A 20,412-nucleotide genomic window follows, 5' to 3' on the forward strand; every position below is an offset into this window, starting at 1 on the left:
GTAGTTTTCAAGGGCACTGTATTTAAGAAAAAAATGGATGAATATTCTCATAGCCAATTAGAGAATAGGAACTAATATATAGGAATGCTATAATTAAACTTTGTTACTTTTTTAGCGTTATCCTGTGCCTTCATTTTCTCCTTGCTGCTTCTATTTGAAAATGGTTGAGGAAAAAGTTACACAGAAGTATAACTTTAAGTTGAGTCAGATAGTAAGTTTTCAGTGCCATTCGTTGTGTCATACAAGGTTAATAAAAAAGATTGTTGAAGTTGGTTTGCAAGATTTCAGGGAAAGTAAAGTCTGTGCCGAGGAGAAGACCCCCACAGACGCACAGTGTGCATTTGTGCATATTCTTTTTTGTTGTTGTTGTTTGTGAGAATGAAAGCCACAATACACAGCCAGGAAGTTTTTTTGGGAGGAACAGGTTTATTTCAAAAAACTATTATCATCCATAGCTGTACAACAGATGCAATGAATACAAATGATCCATAATAGCCACATTTTTAACATGCTGATTGTAAAAAATAGTCATCTTTTGATTACCATAAACTGAATGTGAACAGAATCCAAAATGCATCTTATCATGTATAACAAATGGCAAACATGATATGCATACAACACAGTGTGGAGACATTGTGGAAACTGCCTGTGACTAAAATACATACTGTACATTTCAGCAAAATGTACGAATAACGCAAATCACATAAGTGTCAAAGCAAATGTGTTCCTCTTACATTCATATTTAGCTCTCTGCCAGCAGTCTGGCTCGTCACAGTTTTCAATGCACAGAAACAGAACAAACATACATTTGCTGTACAACAAAGGAGGGCATTTGATGGTTCATCTGATTTATCACATAACTGTATTTTTATGCACAATACAGACCATAGTATATTAAGCACACAATATATTGTCCTTATTTTTCAGAAAGGCAATCAGTTTGAAGGAAAATTATTGATTGCTCTTTGCAGTTGATCTTGTAGTTGTCTGGAGAATATTCATAACCAGCATTTTGATGAAGTACACATCAGGAGTGTCATGTTCTAATGAGGCAAACAAGCAACAAACAAGTTTGAAAAAACTCCTCCTCTGCTGTCAGTCACTCCCTTCATTGCTTTCCTTTAATTTAAAATACACCTTCTTGATCACGAAGGTTTTGCTGGTATCTGCTCTCCAAACTTTGTGCACTGTAGGCTTCGTTTTTCCCCCAACTTGTAAAAAGATGAAAAACAGAAAGGCTGCGGTGAAAATTCATTATTATTGATGGACTGTCTGTCATAGCACCCCTATGTAGAAAATGTGGCTACATTTTCAAGATTTTCCTGTGAGGTGGGTGGAAACACAGCGGATGTGTGTGGGCTGTGACTAACGTTAAAATAAACTAATGCTATGAGCCTCTAATATTACCTGCAGCCGCCGAGATATCCACCTGAGGACAAACAGTTCATTATGCCATCATCTTAACGATCTATCATATTCAGAGCAGCTAAAAGAGATTTCCGTTATCGGGCACTTGAGGACAGCAGGGAGGAAATGTCAGCCAAGAGGCAAATTAAATCTCATCGCTATTTGTTCATACAAAGAAAATCAGGGGAGATTTAAATGTCGTTTGATGGAAAGTGCGGATGAGATGGAGTCCGACCTCTGTGGCTGTTCAGACAGTCATCAGTGATGATAACTGCGGAGAGGCTGCCTTTCCTTACGCTCCGAGACAGAGAGAATGACAGGCCATTTAGAGGAACAGTGTGAAGGATTAAACTGGAAGGTGTTTCTCACTCTCACACTCTGCTTAAAAGTGGAAAATAAGCCTCAGATATTTTGAATTGCTGCTGCTTCTGACTTTAAGCTGTTGGGCACTGAAGGGGATACTTCGCATATGCACCATTACATTTCTATTCACTGAATGAAATGCCAGATAGAACATTGTTCATTAATTGGTTTCCTTCCATACAAAATACAAGCAGAGATTGAATACTGACCTTACTCAGTTGTCAATGTCCGATATGTGGTTCTCTATCTGCAATTACAAAAGATTTTTTTTACAACCATGACATCAATATAGTGTTGCTGTACTGAGAAAACCACCTATCTCCCATATGTCAACTACTCATGAGATAAGAAAAACTTGTGACAGTTAAGTTTTCAGATAATGCAATGGGTTTTTAAAAGTGCAGTGTGTAGAATTTAGTGGCATCTAGCGGAGCGGCCTTGGCAGAGATGGAATATAATATTCATGAGTATGTTTTAATTAGTGTAAAAGCACCTGAAACTAAGAATCGTTGTGTTTTCGTTACCTTAGAATGAGCCCTTTATATCTACATAGGGAGCGGGTCCTCTTCCAGGGAGGACTCCCTAAAAACTTGGTATATCACCCAGATGGGCGTGGTTTTGCAGGACAAAGCAATGCACGCTTCAGCGTCTCGGCACGTGCTCTGAGTGCACGTTCATGAAAATAAATTGCACTTAGTTTTTTAGGCTAATTTATTTGATAACCTGTGTGCACTTTTGTAAGAATGCAGACCAAAAATTAATTATTTTGGTTTGATGAAAATGAGGTGCTGGACTGAGTGGCAAAGTGTGGAATAGTTTTATTTCTAATGCTTGGGAAATTAGGCAAAATAGACTGAATAATACACACATACAATATGAGATCAGTTTATTTGATGCATGTCAAGTTTGAAAACATACAGAATATACTATTCATGCTTTCCTATCATTTGTATATTTGGTCTCATACCTATGTGCATGGAAACTTGCAAGCTTTTGGCTGGCCATCTATTGATGCAAGATACTACATTGATATCAGAATACAGACCCCCCCATCTTAGTAGATTTTTGTTGTTGGACATAATTTAGTCCATCTATATGTCAATATATTTTAGCACTATTTAGTTGTAAATGTTTTCCAATATAACATTATGATGGTCAATTTGAGAATTCATCAACAGTCAGGTAAAAGTCATTTGAAAATCTGCAGGGAAGTCTAGTTGTGGTTGCAGCCGTGGCATCAGTACAAGGAGCAAAAACCTAAGTGTATCTTCGTAAATTGATGATCACAAAAAAAAGAAAAAATTACAATTACAATTAGGCATGAGGTCTCCTGTAGGTTTAATGTTGGGGTTAAGGCAAAGATTAGGATAATTTTTTAGGTTATGGTTTTGCTAACTTATCCAAAAAGTGACAAGACAACTCAATGTGAGCTTACAAGAACATGCATCAGGCACACAAAACTCTGTGTGACGCAGGACATAAGGGACCGCCCCCAGGTAAGTTCTCCTACACACCTATCCTAGTGAGTGGTATTCATTGGGTTGAAAATTTCAAAATCTCCCAATCAGGAGATACATGGTTATCACTGGACAGTGATGATAGATATCGGTGAAAAAGACATAATGTTCAGATACTTTTTCTGTCTAAACTAAACAATTAATATGTGTTTCTGTCAAATGTAAATTTGTTTAAAATGCCAAATACATGGCTTTTTCTAGTACCAGTGGCACACAAGACTTTGTCATTTGTGAATGCTTTGAAGTGTTTTGGAATAATCAGTGGTTATTCCACATGCAAACACACACACACACACTAAAATATATGTCCGCCAGTTTGAGTCTGACTACTATGAATTATAAAAAGTAGGTCTGGTTATCGAACCTTAATACTTGTTTAGTGTCGACCAAATATCAATAGTTGACATTGAATGCTTGGTCAGATTCTTAGGCTTGTTTACGTATTCTTTGATTTTATATTACCTTCTCTAAACCTGGATTTTTAACCATCTTTAGACGACATTTTATTAAATGCTAATGTTGGCTACTATATTCTATATATTTTGTATTGTTGACAAATCCCATTAAAATACCAGAAACAACTATGAATAGATTCTACTAACAACTAATGTTAAGCCACAGTGTCGCACTGGGTGACTTGTTCCTGCATTACAATGAACATGGACACTGCAATTTATTTTACAAACTTCTGCTGAAGGAAATATTCATTAAGGCACCAAATGTGTTTTAATCCACTGATGCAAATAGTCCCAATATAATCACAATTTCGTCATGTTTGAGTCATGTTTACTAACAGTGCTGAAGCATTGCACAGTTTATCCATTAACACATGCAGCTAATGCACACACACAAACACACATCGCCAATTGACTGTACTAAATGTATATTAGGTAGAAAATTTAACACATGCAGGAAGGGAAAAAATGTATTCTGGACTCATACACACTCACGCAGTTATCCTGACTGAACACATTATGCTTGCATTTACTTGAGAGACGGCAGAACTCAGTTACCCCACTTAGCCCTGTTGAGACTATAAATGGCTATTTGGCCCGCTCACCATGTCGCTGGTGCCTTCATCTTCAAAGTCGTCTTCGCCGCCGTCCGTCATCTCCCCCGCCTCCACCTCGGCTGTCCCCTCTGCTTCCTCTCCGCCAGATTGGTCTGCTGCATCACCATGGAGACACTCACACACCTCTTCGTGTTTCCTCTGCATCTCTGGCAAAAGAAAGCAAGAGAAGCTGGTGTTTAACTTCAGAATATACCGACCTCGATATTCCAGAAAACATAATTGATTTATTGAATTGACATCTTATTTTTCATAATAGAACAATCTTTCTTTCAGAAGTGCCACTCAATAAACCTTTCAGACTTTCTGTATCTCTTTGCCCTCTCTCCTCATATACTGGTGTGTGTCTTTCATTTCAATACCTAACAAGCACTTTCCGTCTCTTTACCATGTGTATATGCATACTCTTCCAGCAGACAGGTCCTCCCCTCCCTTCTTTCAAATCTTACCAGCATCAGAGCGATGTTGCCTTTCAATCTTCTCCAGCCTTCCCAGCAGTGAGTCGATCTTAGTCTTGATCTGTGACAGCTCCTTTTTGATTGTTAGGAGCTGGTCTGTCTTCACTGGGAGCATAGATTAATAAAGTTGAAAAGCATAATTAATGTGATGTTTGACAAGGAGACACAGATAAAACAGTAACAGCTACTGCACTGCTCCAACACATCTCGATGGCCAAGTTCATTGCCAGAAATGTGGCTGAGGTGCAATCAGTGAACCTGCATGGGGATTATGGGGATATAACTGAAAGTTTATTTAGTGTCTTGCATTACGGGGAAAATACTGATCAGTATCTGTGAGAATGTGAGCAGTACAGAAGCAACTGTTGAACACTTGAAGGAAAATTACAGTTTCTTACAACCTGAATCTTGTTTTTGTAGTTTTTGCCATCATTCCATTCAGTAATAATAAAAACACTGTACTCACCAACCTAAATAACATTTAGCTAATAAAGCTAATTTAGCTTTTTTTGGCCACCTGGCCAATCTTAAATAATCTTAAATAATCTTAAATAATAATCTTAAAATCTTAATAATCTTAAAATGATATGACAAGTGTGTTAGCAAACAGTTGTTTAATTACACACCGAGCAGAAACATTATCATTTATTAATTAGCTCTGTTTTGGTCTCAATCAACTCCTGAGGGAAATAGTTGCCTCCTTAGCTGCTAAATGCTCCTCTGTTGTCACAAGCTAGTTGCTAAATTTGTCTATGTGCCATTTGGTGCTCGGCAGTTAGCATGTGGTGTGTTTTAAGAGCTTTTTTTTTGCAGCAAACAGCAGCCTGCTCCGGCCAACAACAACAATAACACAATGAGAGTGGTGAGAGTGAACCAAAACAGTAAAGTTGCAATGAGCTGAAAGATGCTAAAATGCCCAAATAAAGTTGAGGGGAACTACAGACAGGTGATAATTCTCTGTGGGTTTGTCACTGCGAACATTACATTTAGGTATTGATCCGATGTTGATATAAAAATATTGTTTAGAGCAGCTTTAATTGCTGAGATCTGGGAAAATGGTTGCATCACTAAAAAGAAATCAAACAAGGCAAGAAACATACCATTATACATATGATTTAAAACAAACCCCCAGATTAGCTGAACTTGTGGGAAGAGTGTGGAAGAGAATGTATTATTTAATATTACCCAACTATCCTAAACCTACCAACCTAAACTGTCTGTTGTAAACATCCATCACATTTTACAGACCAACTCCCTGGTTCAACTTTGACCTACCGTACTTACTGTAGTGATGTGCACACAATTTTTCTGTACTTTGAGGGATTATTATCAATAATTAGGGTGCGCTGACTTATAGTTTTACTTCCAGGTAAAATGTTTTAGATTAGGGCTGTAACTAATGATTATTTTCTTATTGATTAATCTGCCATTTATTTTTCAATTAATTTATTCATTTCAGAAAATAGTGAAAAATGCCAGTCATAATTTCCTAGAGAACAAGGGGGTGTCTTAAAATTTCTTGTTTTATCCAACCATTGCTCCAAAATCCAGAGACATTCAGTTTATAATCACATATGACAAAGAAAAGCAGTAAATCCTCACATTTAAGAGGCTGAAATCAGCTTTTTTTGCTTGAAAAATTACTGAAACGATGGATCAATTATCATACTAATTAGCTGCGGATTAGTTTCTGTCACCCTGTTTCCAGATCTTAACAATTACATTGGTAAGACTCAAGTAGTATTAAACCAGAATATTCCTTCAAGCAGAGCAAGACAAAGTGAATTAGAGGGGCAAAAAGTGGGAAAAGAGAACATACGTTTTGGGCCTGTGATGGAGGAGCCGACATTGAGCGCTCGAGAGGAGGAAGAAGAGGAAGAGGAAGAGGAAGAACAGGCCCTGACTGGAAAGGAGGATTTGGCTCTGCGTGTGGACGGGACAACTAGCCGTGAACGTTTCACTGGGATCACAGCCCGGGTTGGGGGCATGACACGACCGTGGTATTCAAAGAGTCTGAAGACACATGAAAAATACAGCAATCTTTGCAATAACAGAAATATTTTTAAGGTATTACAATGCAGACAAACACATTTTTAAAAAGGGAAAGAAATGTGTCTCTGGATTTATGATGGCCGCTGAACACCAAAGTGTGTCATCAAGTTGGTGTTTTTTTCAGTAGTCACTCCTGCGCTCCCTATTTGTTATTGTTAAAGCAACAAGAAGGGCTTCCAAAGCACCTAACAGACGTGCTGAAAAAGATGTCTGAATGATAGTGGGACATACTGCACAATGCCACAGCCATTCAATCTAAACCTGTTCCCCGTTGCCTACACATATCAAATTGCCAAAATAGCAATAAAGACTCAAAGCTGAAGGATTCAACTTTCAGGGAAATTGCAAAGTGGAGGAAGTAAACAAACCAATGAAAATGTCAGAAGGAAGATACATTCTCTGCCTTGCCAGCGCAAATGACCAGCCGGGGGACTATCTGACATTCAGTACTCGCCTATGCGGATAAAAGCATCATTAGTAAGCCCAACGGAAAGGAATAAAAACCTCCCCAATATGACATTCATTATGCCTATGATAATGTAGTTACTTTGCCTCAGATGGAAATGGGGCTGTTCTGCACAAAACTCATCTTTATCTAAGTAGCTGACTCAGAGAAATGGGGAGAAAGGAGGCTGTATGCTGAAGGGCAAAATATCAGGAAAAAGGGACTTGAAAAATGAAAAAAGTTAGAAAGTACACTCTGACTTTTATTTACCAGTGACACATAATCTTTTTTACATTACCTGCTGTAGAAATCGTCTCTGTAGTAGTCATAGTCAAACTCGTAGCCACTGTGAAGATAGAAGAGAGTTTCATTTTTATTTTTCTAATACAGCGTACATACATTTTTTTGTGCATGTAGCAAGTGTAGAAACAAAATCATGCCACAATACAGAATGGAAATTAAAACATGAGAGCAACACACACACACACACAACAAATCTGAATAATGTATTCTGTTGTTTCTTAAAGGAACAGTTTGACATTTTGAGAAATATGCTACTCCACTTTCTTGCCAGGAGTTAGATGAGAAGCTCGATACCACTCTCATATGGTAGATATGAAGCTGGTTGCCAGGCAACCAGCAGAGACTCTAGGAAGTTATTGCCCCCAGCCAAGAAATAGTCCAGCACATAACCACTTGTAAAACAGCAAATTTACGTTTTTACCTTTCTGTTTTTGTACAGATTGAACAAACAAGATATAATATATTTGTGAGCCTAAGAAGTGCAGGTAGGTGGATTTTGTTCGCGATTTATTTATTTGAATTTTTCTTATACACAACATAACATTGGGTAGTGAGATATGAAATAAAAATTGAAGTATCTCGAAAAACACATATATGAATTCTAACAAAACACAAAAGTATCAGCAAGTTGCTGGGTCATAAAGCCCAAGGAAAAGAAATTAAGGTGGATTTTGTTACCTGTGGACAGAGTCAGGCTGTCTGTTTGCCCCGTTTCCAACCTTTGTGCTAGGCTAAGCTAACTATCTCCTCCCTCCATATTTTCATATTTACTTTACAGACATGAGTGGTATTGATCTTCTCATCGAACTCTCAGCAAGAAAGCTAAAAAGCATCTTTCTTAAAATGTCAAACTATTCCATTAAAAGCTCTAAAAACGGCTATTTAGTTGATTTTTTTGTTTTCATAGCCTCCAACAAGACTGTCAAAAACGTCAAGAATAAGTGAATGTGTGACAGCAACAAGACAAAAAGTGGCACTGATAGCACATGTAGGGAACTGGCTGTTCCTCCACAAGTACCCAGCCTGCCAGTGAGGATCTTAAGCACATATTTTACAGACAGCAGAAAGTAAGTACAGCAGGAAAAGTAAATCAGCAAAGCAATAACTGACTGATACAGTAAAATAAGACCGACCTGTAGAGGGACGAGAGAGGCCTCTTGGAGCCCATCTTAGGCCTGTACGGTTTGGGCTCTCCTGCCATGTTGATATCTGGAAATAAAAATGAAAGTCAAAGTCATGAGATACAAAACAGTAGTAGCTTATAACATACAGACAACATTTGAATAGATATTAATATAAAAAGCTGCAGCAATGATGATCTTCTCCATCAAATATAGGAGTAAAATTAAGAGGTTGCAAGAAAACATCAAACTGCATCATTTTGTGCAAATATGACTGAATATCTTTATGCGTTAAAAACAGATTTCCAAGATGTTTGAATATTGCAGTTTGCAATGCCAGAATGTGCTTGGAGTGTCCTTGAACTGGGAAATGTTCCACACTAGAGCTGAAATAATTAGTTGATTAGTCAATAAGTTGACAAAAATTAATAAGCAACTAGCTCTTGAGACATGGCAGTCTGTCCCTTTGATCCAGACAGAAATAAGTCACAACTACTGAATGGAGGATTTTTTATAGCCTGTGTGTGTGTGTGCATTCGTGTGTGTGTGTATGTATTTGTGTGTATATGTGTGTATGTATGTGTGTGAATGGAGGGGGGGCTTCAATGAACCAGCTGCATACAAAAACCTTAATCAGTTTGGAATAAGTTCAGTAATTAAAAGTAAATAGCAGATATAATAGTAAAAAAATGTCTTCGTTTCTATTTTAAGTGTCGATGAGGCTCAATCAAAGGCAAATTAATTAACACTGATGGCCTTAACATTAACCCAGTGCATTAAAAAGTGACGCCAAGGGTTCCTGACCAAACGTCCGTATGTGACAGGTTGGGAGTGAGAACGTGTTGAGATGTTTGCAATATTTTTGCTCGATCGATTGATGTTTTTATCAGCATCTATGACAATGGCCACTCTTATAGAGGTAATTTTGTTGTTAAAGACTATTGCAAAATCCTCACATCTAGTGGAAGATCTTTGGTCCAGGACGTCATTGACCAACGTGATCTCACGGGATATAAATAGCACACCACTTTGAAGGGCATTTCACGCCATGTCATGTCTACGCATTTTAAGCTTTTCATGTGTCATTCAATGCTGTTGGTTAGGTTTAGGGATAAAAACCCTCGGTTAGGGAGAGGGGAAGATCGTGGTTTGGGTTAAAATGATCAGTAAAATGTGGTTCCGATGTGACGGTAAAAATGTCCAGTTAATGGTCTCGAACAGTGCTTTTTGCCAACTAACTATCTAGCCATCCACCCAAGCTTGATCTACAAGATCTCTTTCACTCACAAACAGAATCTGTCATCCATGATGATATTTTATCAATCTCTTTTTTTCCGAGTGGCACAACTGCATTTAAAATATTAGTCAGGTTGCTATTGAAAAAAATAGACCATTTCATTGACTGAGCAGTTTATATTAGATAGATTGGATACAGTAACCAGCTCAGAGAATTTACACTGGGTTTCAGCCTCTAGTTGCCTTTTGTGAACAGTGATTTCTTTTGTGTTTGTGGGTGCCAGTAAAAGAGCATCAAAAAATACACTGAAGTGAAAAGAGAACATGAAAGTGATCACAGAACCATTAACAATGTATAATCCTTTTGACATCACTAGATCAAGTGTATTCCCAAGATGGTGGGTGGACTCAGTGACATGCTGGGTGAAGTCTAGGTTCACAAGTCAGGTTTTGAATTCAAGTGTCAGTAACTGTCTCTGAGATCATTAAAACGTATGTTAGAATCACCAGTAATGACAATCCTGTTGTGGTTCAGTATGATGGAGGGCGGTAAATAACAGCACAGAGGACAGGATCTGTGCTGCAAAATTTGAATAAAAGTACCTCAAAGATTATAAAATGATTGACAGATAGCTGAATGCATTTATAGCACTTTTTATATACAGCAGCAAGTCCACCACCCCAGCCACTGGGTTTAGGTACGCTAAAACTTTCATATTCTAGAGGATGTAGTTCAGCAAGCTTGCTGTAACCGTTTGGTTTCAACCATGTCTCAGTTAAAAACATAAAATCAAGATCTCTGGAAGGTATTAAAATCATTCAGGATAAAAGTCTTGTTGGTGAGTGATCTCACATTAAAAAGGCACAGCTTAAATAATGTAGCCTGGTGGTGTGTGGCCAGAATGGTAAAGGGCTGCAGAGGGACTGTATTTAAATTCCTAACATTAACAGCTTTTGTTTTGCATTTTGTAAATGATATCCTGGAGGTAATAATGACTGGTATTGCTGCATCAACATGATTAAGTGAAGTGGGTAGGGGAAAATGACTTTGAGTATAGGTCCTATTATATAAGGAGCTAGCAGTTTGGGCAGGCCTGGCACCCTTAGACAAAATGCCCTTTACATTAGATCAATAAAATGCAGATAGACAGCTTATAACCTGTATATGTACTTAAAATGGATATATACTAAAGGATACTGTGATGGAGGTAGTTTGTCAGTACCAAGCCTGCTGCAGTAAGAGGAAGAGCAATGTGATGTGCCTTTTCATGAGAGCAGGGCCAGTTCAGTGTTCTAGGATAGAAGACGAGAGCCATTATTATTAGGTAGCAAGCATTTATTAATTTAATGATTTCACTTCGGTCCACTGTAGCCTTCGAAGAGACACAGATAAAAGCGAGAAGAGATCCTGAAAATGTTTTAAGCTTTTTAAGGGCCTTAACAACTGTGGCACTGGTTGTGCAAAAAAGGACTACAGGTCAATGTCAGGACAGTGTTCTTAACATTTTGTTCACTGAGTAAAAAGACAGAAATAAAAAATCCCCTTCAAATGCATTACCAGGCTACTGTGATTCATTCGTACGCACCTCGTGACTCTCGTCATGATTGACAATCCCTACTACCTGCTAAGAGCTCTCTCCCGCTCTAAACTGGGCTGGTATCACTGCGTTTAGTCTGTCGGCACATCATCGCTGCTCCTACTCAAACTCTGCTCAATCAGCCTTGAGTGCTGCTCAAGGTCATACATAAAAACACAAACACATATCAAACACCCCCTTCCCACGCACACACACACACACACACACACACACACACACACACACACGTACATACACGTACACACAGGCTCACACTGACAAAGCAGGAGAGATCTCTGTCAGATGGATGAGTCACCCTTGACGGCTTCAAAAAGTTTCACAGATAAAACATCTACCGCCTTGGGGATCACGCAGTGGCAAATGTCATGAAAGGAGCTGAAGTCAAGCCATTTAGCCAAAAGCATCGCAGTTTCTTCACAGCAAAGGCTGACACACACTTATTTTTTTAGCACTTGGAGAGATGATAATGAAATCCCGAGCTGCAATGTTAATGCACTGAGCTTATGAATTAAAGAATGCAAGATTTCTCAGACTGCGGTATACAAGATCTCTGTTTCTTTATATCCATTTTCCTCCCTCTCACATATTCACACACCCACACCACTCCAGCAGCTGCACCTGTGACTGGATCTTCCAACACATTGTCTGCAGATTAAGCCATGGTGCTATGTTTGGAGCCAAGACTTTCTCTTCCTCGCTCTTTCTCTCTTTTATTTCCTTCTTTACCTGCTCGCTCTCGCTAATGGACAGGGGATGTATTGGTAGCTCTCAGGTGCTCAGGGACAGTATCATTATCATTAGGCTCCAGGAAGACGTGAGGAATGTTTCACATTGTAAAGTGTACTCTCCTCTGGTCCCCTGCTAGGGTCATTAAAGAGAGAGCAGAGCACTAAAAAGCACTCTAAATGAACACTGCCACCTCACAACACCCCCGACAGACAAACACTGAGCCTCTGATTAATTACAGTCATTACACTAATCATATACAAAAATGGCATGCGTGTGTGTGACTGACTTATTTGTGCGTGTACCCATAAAAAGTAGAGATAGAGGAAATAGAGGCTGTGTTGCTAAGCAATAGCCACTTAGGACTTGATTGATACAGTAAACTGCATGCAGCATCACATTGAGGGGGAATATAGAAAGTTACATTATGCTGAAGTCATTATGAGCACGTTGACCGTGACAGAATACCACACGGACATATTCACAGACTACAAAAATGGCAGACATAGATATTGTAAAACCACTTGTAATCCCCTTTGGTCATGAGTGGCTGTTCTTATTCGATGCTGGTAAAATATGTGCAGCAGATCAATGGGCTGCTATGAGACAATGTTGTCAAGGTGTCCTTGAGCAAGGCACTTAACAACTGACTACCTGGTGCCAGTAGGAAGGTAAAAGTCTTTATTAGGGCAGGTCCACACAGAGAGTTTATGAATGTGCACATGAAGCAATAATTCAATATAATTGTATATTAATTTCTGTGGAATCATATTGTGATTATAACGATCAAGATTTTTTATTTTTTTTAAAAAGTAACTAAAACAGAAGAAGAACAGCTTGTATATCTGTTTTCAGCACAGCCAAACAAACTGGGTTGGGAGGACTCTTTGCATCACATTGTTTTCATAAGGAGGATAAAGACGAAAGCTTTTTGTCTTCCGCATCACGTCCAGTCTGTGCATGCCCTGTTTCTTGTGGATCCCTTGTGCATAAGCAAGGCAATATGAATCTTTGTGGGAAAGACAGATTCCATCAGTGATAATACATCACTAAAATACTATATAAACACGTAAGAATGCAAATGCATTCAATTGCTATTGCTGAAAAAATAACCGCCATAAATAGCAAAAATGGGGCTTGATACAACATGATGCAAATCTTAAAGCTGCATTCAGTAATTTTTTTGGATACTTGGGGGCATTAGCCTTCATATGGTGTTGGATGAATGTAATAACAGAGAGTCAATATCTGACTCTGTTTTGGTCTCCAACAATCCTGGAACCCATCAGCTATCGTCTGACGACGATTTAGCGTCTGGGGGCAACAGCCAATGTTTCAGGGCCAAGATTTCCTCTTATGTGCCGGTCATTGTTCACAGTCTGATGAGCAACTTGAGATGCGAGAATGGAGTTGGATTTGAGAGACGATGTCTATGACCAGATTGTTTCACGAATAGCCAGTTAACAATTTTAAACCAAACAAACACTGATACTTCTTGCAGGTGTTTTAGGGCCAGACGACATTTCGGCCAGTGTGCTGTGCCTGTTTCGCTCCCCACATGGACGTTTACCTGCATGCAACCAAAACATGTTCACATAGAAATTGCTAGAACAGAAACAGAAACCAGAATGCTTCTTATCCCAAAATCTTGTCCCTTGTCTACAGATTCTACATTCATATGCAGATATCTGTTTATAGAGATCAGGTCTCCACTAACTGGTGAGGGAAATATCTGGCACTTTAGCAGCTAAATGCTCCACTGTGTTCACCAGCTAGTCGCTGACTTTGTCTGTCTGTGGTGCTGAGCAGGTTGTGTACAGTCAGTTTATTAGAGCTTTTTCACTGGAAACAGCTGAGAACAGGGTTGATCAATGAGCTGGAAAAGTGAAACGAGGCTAAAAGAGGCTAATGCTCACCATAGCTGAGAGGCAGGTGATAAATCTCTGTGAGTTTGATACTACGATGGACCCCATTTGCATTGCGCAGTCGTTTTTTTAAACAATATATTTATTGATTGAAAGAGGGATACATTATGAAATCCACAGGAAAGAAGAAAAAAACACAAAAAAATAAATAATAAGAACAAACAAACCAAAAATACAAAACATCAGCTCAGCTTCATATGCATATCCAGAAAAGGCAATCAACAAAAACCTTGCAGCATGATGGCAGAGATACCAGGCTCCACATAGTTCAGATAGGGTTACCAAATTTTATATATTTCTGTTTTTGAATGCAGTATACATGTAAGGTACTCTAATGGCACTAAATAGAACAATACTCTTGGGCCAGCCTTTTACAGTTGGTGCTATTTCATTAATCCACTGCAATAAAATGTTTTTCCTCACAGCAAAGGTAATACAGTAGTCTCTTATTGTTTTTTAATATTACATATCTGCTTGGGAGGTCCCAGATGACACTGGGTCCATCTTCAGCTCCAATATTTTTTCTATTTCAGATAACACGTTAGCAAAGGTATATCAGTACCTTTGCAGTTTATAGCATGACCAAAGACAGTGAGTCAGAGTACCAATTTCTGTCTTGCATTAAAGGCACATGGGTGAGAGAGTAAGGTTAAAATGATGTCTACCATTAGAGGATATGTGCATTCTATGCATAATCTTAAACTGTATTGCCTTGACATGATTGCAAACTGAAATTGATTAGCATGTCTCCAGATATCTTTCCACTCTTTGTCATCAATTGTGATAGACAGCGCTTTCTCCCCTGGGCTCTTAAGCCCCTGTAAAGTGACAGGGTGTAAAATGCATTGCTTCATAAAGCAAACTGACAGACATCGTTCCAGCTGTTAGAAACAGCAATTTCTCAACAGCAGATCTCAGGATTGTCCATTAACGTTGTGCTATGCATTATTATCTGCAGATAACAAAAGAAGTCCCGTCTGGGGAAACCATATTTCTCAACTATTTGTTCAAATGTCATGACTGTATCACCAGGAAATAAGTCCTTCAGCCTACTAATGCCTCAATTACCCCACTGTCTAAAACCAGCATCGGATAACCCAGGCTGGCAATCAGGGTTGTTCACAATAAGGGTGAAGATGGAAGTCAGTTTTGACCTTCCCTCAAGTCAGCACACTAACCGCCAGGCCTTAAGTGTATTAGGTATAATAGGGTTGTCACAGCTCAACCTAATAGTATTTTATTTCTTAAAAAACAGCAAGTCCCTCAGTGGATATTTCGAAAGACAAGCTTCAGCACCCCGCCAGATAGAATTTAGATTATTTATGACCCAGTCATAAACACATCTCATATGAGCACACAGCTGATATATTCTGATGTTTGGTAAATGTTGATCCCCCACAGAGCCTGGCAGCTGTGGTGTAGTTGTCTTAAGCTTTGGTCTGCGCTTACTCCATATAACAGAAATTGGCCAGCAATTTAGGTCTTTATCACTTTATTCTAACAGGAATCATTGGGATAGGACACAATAATCAGGATAATATGTTCATCTTAATCAGAGATATGCGTCCCAAAGAGAAAATTCCATCACTCCAAATCCTGCCTCAACTTCTCAAACAGGGGAACAAAGTTTGCTTTATATATTTGCGAAAAATATGAGGGTTTTAAGTATACCTATATACACAAAACCTGCTGGAAACAACTTAAAAGGTAAGGAAGGCAAAGCAGCAGGTATCAAGTTAAGGCTCCCAAGTCGCATGGCTTCAGATTCGGTCAAGTTCATTTCAATTACATTGATTAGAGCTGGTATTAATGTCTCTAGATCGGAAAAAAATATTAAAACATCATCTGCATGAAGCTAATTTTGTTATGCTCATTACCAAGTTATAAACCCTGTATAGACGGCATCATGCTTATGGAGTCTGCCAATAGTTCAATGGCGACGGCAAACAGGAGAGAAACTGGGAAACTGTCCAATCTAAGCCCATTAGTCAAAATGGCTGCCTGGGGACTGTAATATAGGACCATGACCCATCTAATAAAATTGTCCCCAACACCAAATTTGTTAAAACATAAAATAGATAGGCCCATTCTACCTGGAAAGCACTAGACCCAAGGTCACTAATAGGCAGACCGTGGTCTGGATCCAGACCCAGATGCTGTTCCATCCGGACCTGGATGTACGACCAATAAATTATTGAGAGTTATTACATTTTGACGGAGCGTTTCTATTTTAACCGGCACAGCTTTTCTAGCCTTTACAGCACTGGTTTACTGGCCCAGGAAACTCACAGACCAGTTGCATGCATTGTAAATCAATTCAAATGATGCTACTCAGCCATATAAATCTACATTGCATGGCAACTTGCATGAGATGCACACACACAGGAGAGAGAATAGACGAGAGACACAGTTGGAGTAATAAGTAATAAGTAATTTCACATGGAGTGCTCTAAAAAGAGAACAGTAGACAGAGAAAACAGAGCTTTTAATCAAGACTGGACAGACTCTTAAATGTTCATTCTTCCCACGGGCAGTTCAAAACCAGTATGTCTCATTTGTTCTGAGACTGTGGCGACCGTGAAGCACCACTATGAGACGAAGCACAAATCTTTTGAGCAAACATACTCACTCAAATCCAAACTGAGGGTACAGAAAATAAACGATCTAAGAGCTCACTATGATCGATCCACCAGAATCCAAACACATTTCATTTTCTCTAACTGAAGAAGAGACAGTGGGGAAGTGGGATATACTGTAAGAGGGAAAGAAAGAGAAAAGGAGGTGTTAAAGCTGTTCAATTGTTAAGATATGTTGAGATTGTTTATTGTAAAATTGGTTGAGACTGTTAAGATGTGAAATGAAGTTAACAAAAAAGAAGAAAAAGGGAAACTCAAGTTACACTTTTATTTCATTTTTCTAAAATTAAGCACTTTATTTTAAGATGCACATTTTTCAAAAACTCTCTGATATGTATTTTATTTTTAAATGCAGTTCTTATTTTATTTAAAATGATAAAAGAACATTTATTTATTATTAGAGTATTATTTATAATCCTTCCAATTCAGTGTGAAAACTGCCAATAAATATTGTTGAAATATTATTGAATTGTACTTTATTTGATTTGACAGTCAGCTGTTGACTACATACAGATATTGATACATCTACTAAGCTATTATGATGTTCAAGACCTTTACCTGAGGAAATTTTCTCTAACTAAATCTCTTTGAATTTTAATTGAATAACCCTGCACTAGACCATCAGCCTCTCTTTGCTTGGAAAGCATGAATGACATTGAAAAAGCGCACATTGTTACATGAGCTACAACCTTTCATGAAACCTGTTTGATTTTCTTTTTTAAAATTTTTTACTTTTTCAAGTTGAGTGGCTAGAATTTTTGAAAATATCTTCTGGTCTACATTAAGAAGGGCTATTGGTCTGTATAACGAACAGGTTTCTGGACTTTTCCCTTTTTTCAAAATGAGCGAGATATTTGCTTCTCTGAGGGTAACACATTATGCAAGAATGAGTGGTTGAACATGTCGAGTAGTTGATCTGCTAATAAATCACAAAATTCTTTATAGAGTTCACTACCAAACCTATCAGGTGCCGCGGTTTTTCCATTCTGTAGAGATCTTATAGTATTCAATACCTCCTCTCTGTAAATGATGGCGTTAAGATCAGATTGCTGCTCTATTGATATAGTAGTCTATATAGTATGCTGAACTAGAAGAGGAAATCTTCCCTTAAGTCCAACTTGGCTGTTCAGATCTATAGAGCCTGCTGTATAATACCATGAAGGTGTCATTTATGAGCTTGTTGTCATATATTAACCTGAGCATTACAGATAGCCGCGATTGATTGTGATTCCACCCATTTTTGTTGTTAAGGTACGCCAAATATTTTCCGGGTTTATCCCCATGTTCATAGAGTCTTTGCCTAGTGAACCTCAGTTTGGTCTCCTCATCTTAAAAAGCATTAAAAAGTTTATCTAAAGTTGATCTGACTGAAGACATTTCTCGCAGTTGGGTTGGAGATCAACATAGGCTCTTTGCTTCTTTACTACTTTTCCATAGTAGGGCAGAGTTGACTGTTGACTTAGTTAACATAGAGAGAGGATATAAACTCTGTATTATAAAATGATATGAAGGTATGGTATGGTTTAGTCTCCAAAGTTTCATTCTATTTCCTGTTCGTAAGAGAGAGATCCAACAACTCACTGGCATGGTCTGAAGTTAGAATGCTGCCTATTAAGAGATCCCAGGTAAAAAAAACAACAACAATCAATTCTAGTGACACGTATGGGGTGCAGAGAAAAAGTGTATTCCTTGTCATTTGCACATAGTCATTTGATCTGTTGTTAATATAAATATATTGATTATAGCAGCTTTATGGATATATAAATATTCTCATTTTAAGGTTATGTTTTACTTGTGTTAAGACTTTTCTCTGATGTAATGCATGACAGTGGAAACCAGTTCATTGCATTGAACATCAATTATTCTATTTGCCATGTCATAATAGATGCTGAAAAAGTTATTAATAATGTGATCCCTATATTACCCATAACTTTCCTACAGGGCAAACATGCACATGAGACGTTCTCTAAAGAACAAATTTAGTCACAGTTTTGCCTCTCTTACTCTTTCACAGTCTAGTTTGTAAGTCACACACTCTTGGGGTCAAGGAGGTGTTTTTCACACTGTCTCCCCTCATCTCCATACAAGATTAAACCATCAATTGTGGGCTTTTACGAGACCTCATTTTAATTGAGCGTCTCCTACGGCAAGGATGTGGTTGAGTTCAATGACAGTTTTATCCATCCACATTGGATCCTTCAAGAATACAATCATCAGCACCTTGGGGCCCTTCTGACTCAGTTTGGGTTCATTCATATTAATGAAGCGGCGCTAAATTTGCCTGTGAGTGTGTTGCTGTGTTACTGCGCGTGTGTGTCTATTTCAGTTAGATATAGACACCTCAGCTCAGCACGGTCTTGAGCTCTTTGTCTCTGGAGGTCTGGGCAAGTCATTATAGCTGAAGCGGGCATAGACAATGAGAGTCAGAGCACACACACACACACACACACACACACACACACAGATTTGAATTAGTCCACTGGGATTAGCTCAGTTTAAAAAGGAAAAGGCAGCTAAATAGGTGTGTAGTCCTTGTGCTGCTCCTATTTAGGCAAGCACTAGCAGAATTATAGTGTGCTGGCAATTTTCCTCTTCACTGAGGTTATTCTACTAGATAACAATACATTTGAAGAGACTTTACAAAGCAACTGGGCCTTTTAACACTGTCTTTCTTGATCTATGGCTCTTAGGGAATGTGTAATGGGAATAGTTGGGAAATAAGTGGTTGTCCGTGTTTAAACTTGTGCTCTCTTTGCAATTACGACAGAAGGGGTATGTGATTTGGTAATGTAGCCCGAGAAAGGAAATAAGAGAATACATTTCCTCCCCGAACTAATGCCTAAACATAATCTTTTGTCGCTTCTGGCTCTCAAAAAACTCTATCTCTGGTGTTACACGCATCCTGAAAGCAGGTGAGCAGTATTTGATTAAGAGATCATCCAAGCATCTGTGTGAATACAAATGTGCGACTAAGAGGCACTCTGCATGACAGCGGTCGCAGATTCAATCTACACTGTGTTCTCACACCCTGTAAATCTGACAGGGAAGACTGGAATAATCTCTGATCTCAGCTCAAGGGCACAGACAGCGTCCTCTTTTTATTACACCTGAGAGTGTTTTTCCTCAAGCAGGGCGGGGTGAATGACAGGTTGAGAGAGCAGACACTGAGTGTGTGAGTCTGGGTTAAAATGGATATTTATCCATTTATGCATGTGGACATGAAGACCTTCAGTTCACACACTGCAAATTGCAGATTGAATTGTAATTTTTGAGGTTGTAATTATAACTGGTCTAAATGCATTTTAGATGCATTTTGAAAGAGGAAATAACACATCTTACTCTTACAAATGAAAAATTCAGGGATTTTTCTGTTATAGCTTTACATGATCTGGTTTAGAGCTGCAATGATTACTGATTAATCAATTACTTGACTAACTAAAGTCAAAGTTTTGACTCTGAAGTTAAAAGTTTTGTAATAAATTAACTGTAGATATATTTAATGTGGATTCTGTTAATCTTTTATATGTTAAAACTTCTTGCCATATACACAAGAGAG

The 20,412-nt window shown here is 38.4% G+C and overlaps 1 protein-coding gene across 5 annotated transcripts in view; it reads right to left on the minus strand.

Annotated features, from left to right (window-relative positions):
- Positions 1-385: 385 nt before the first annotated feature.
- The window catches only part of LOC122993100 (RNA-binding Raly-like protein), a 48,034-nt gene continuing 28,007 nt past the window's right edge, over positions 386-20,412 (minus strand). For all 5 annotated transcript variants that reach the window (XM_044366970.1, XM_044366975.1, XM_044366973.1 and 2 more), the window contains 7 exons: positions 8,748-8,823; positions 7,610-7,657; positions 6,634-6,827; positions 4,806-4,919; positions 4,348-4,505; positions 1,980-2,017; positions 386-1,211 (listed from right to left, as the gene is read on the minus strand). In XM_044366970.1, coding sequence (XP_044222905.1) covers positions 1,985-2,017; positions 4,348-4,505; positions 4,806-4,919; positions 6,634-6,827; positions 7,610-7,657; positions 8,748-8,823 — 623 coding nt within the window. In that variant the 3' untranslated portion in view covers positions 386-1,211; positions 1,980-1,984. The remainder of the gene's footprint in view (positions 1,212-1,979; positions 2,018-4,347; positions 4,506-4,805; positions 4,920-6,633; positions 6,828-7,609; positions 7,658-8,747; positions 8,824-20,412) is intronic.

This window comes from Thunnus albacares, chromosome 12 (genome assembly GCF_914725855.1).
Source record: "Thunnus albacares chromosome 12, fThuAlb1.1, whole genome shotgun sequence".
In the NCBI taxonomy this organism is placed as follows: domain Eukaryota; kingdom Metazoa; phylum Chordata; class Actinopteri; order Scombriformes; family Scombridae; genus Thunnus; species Thunnus albacares.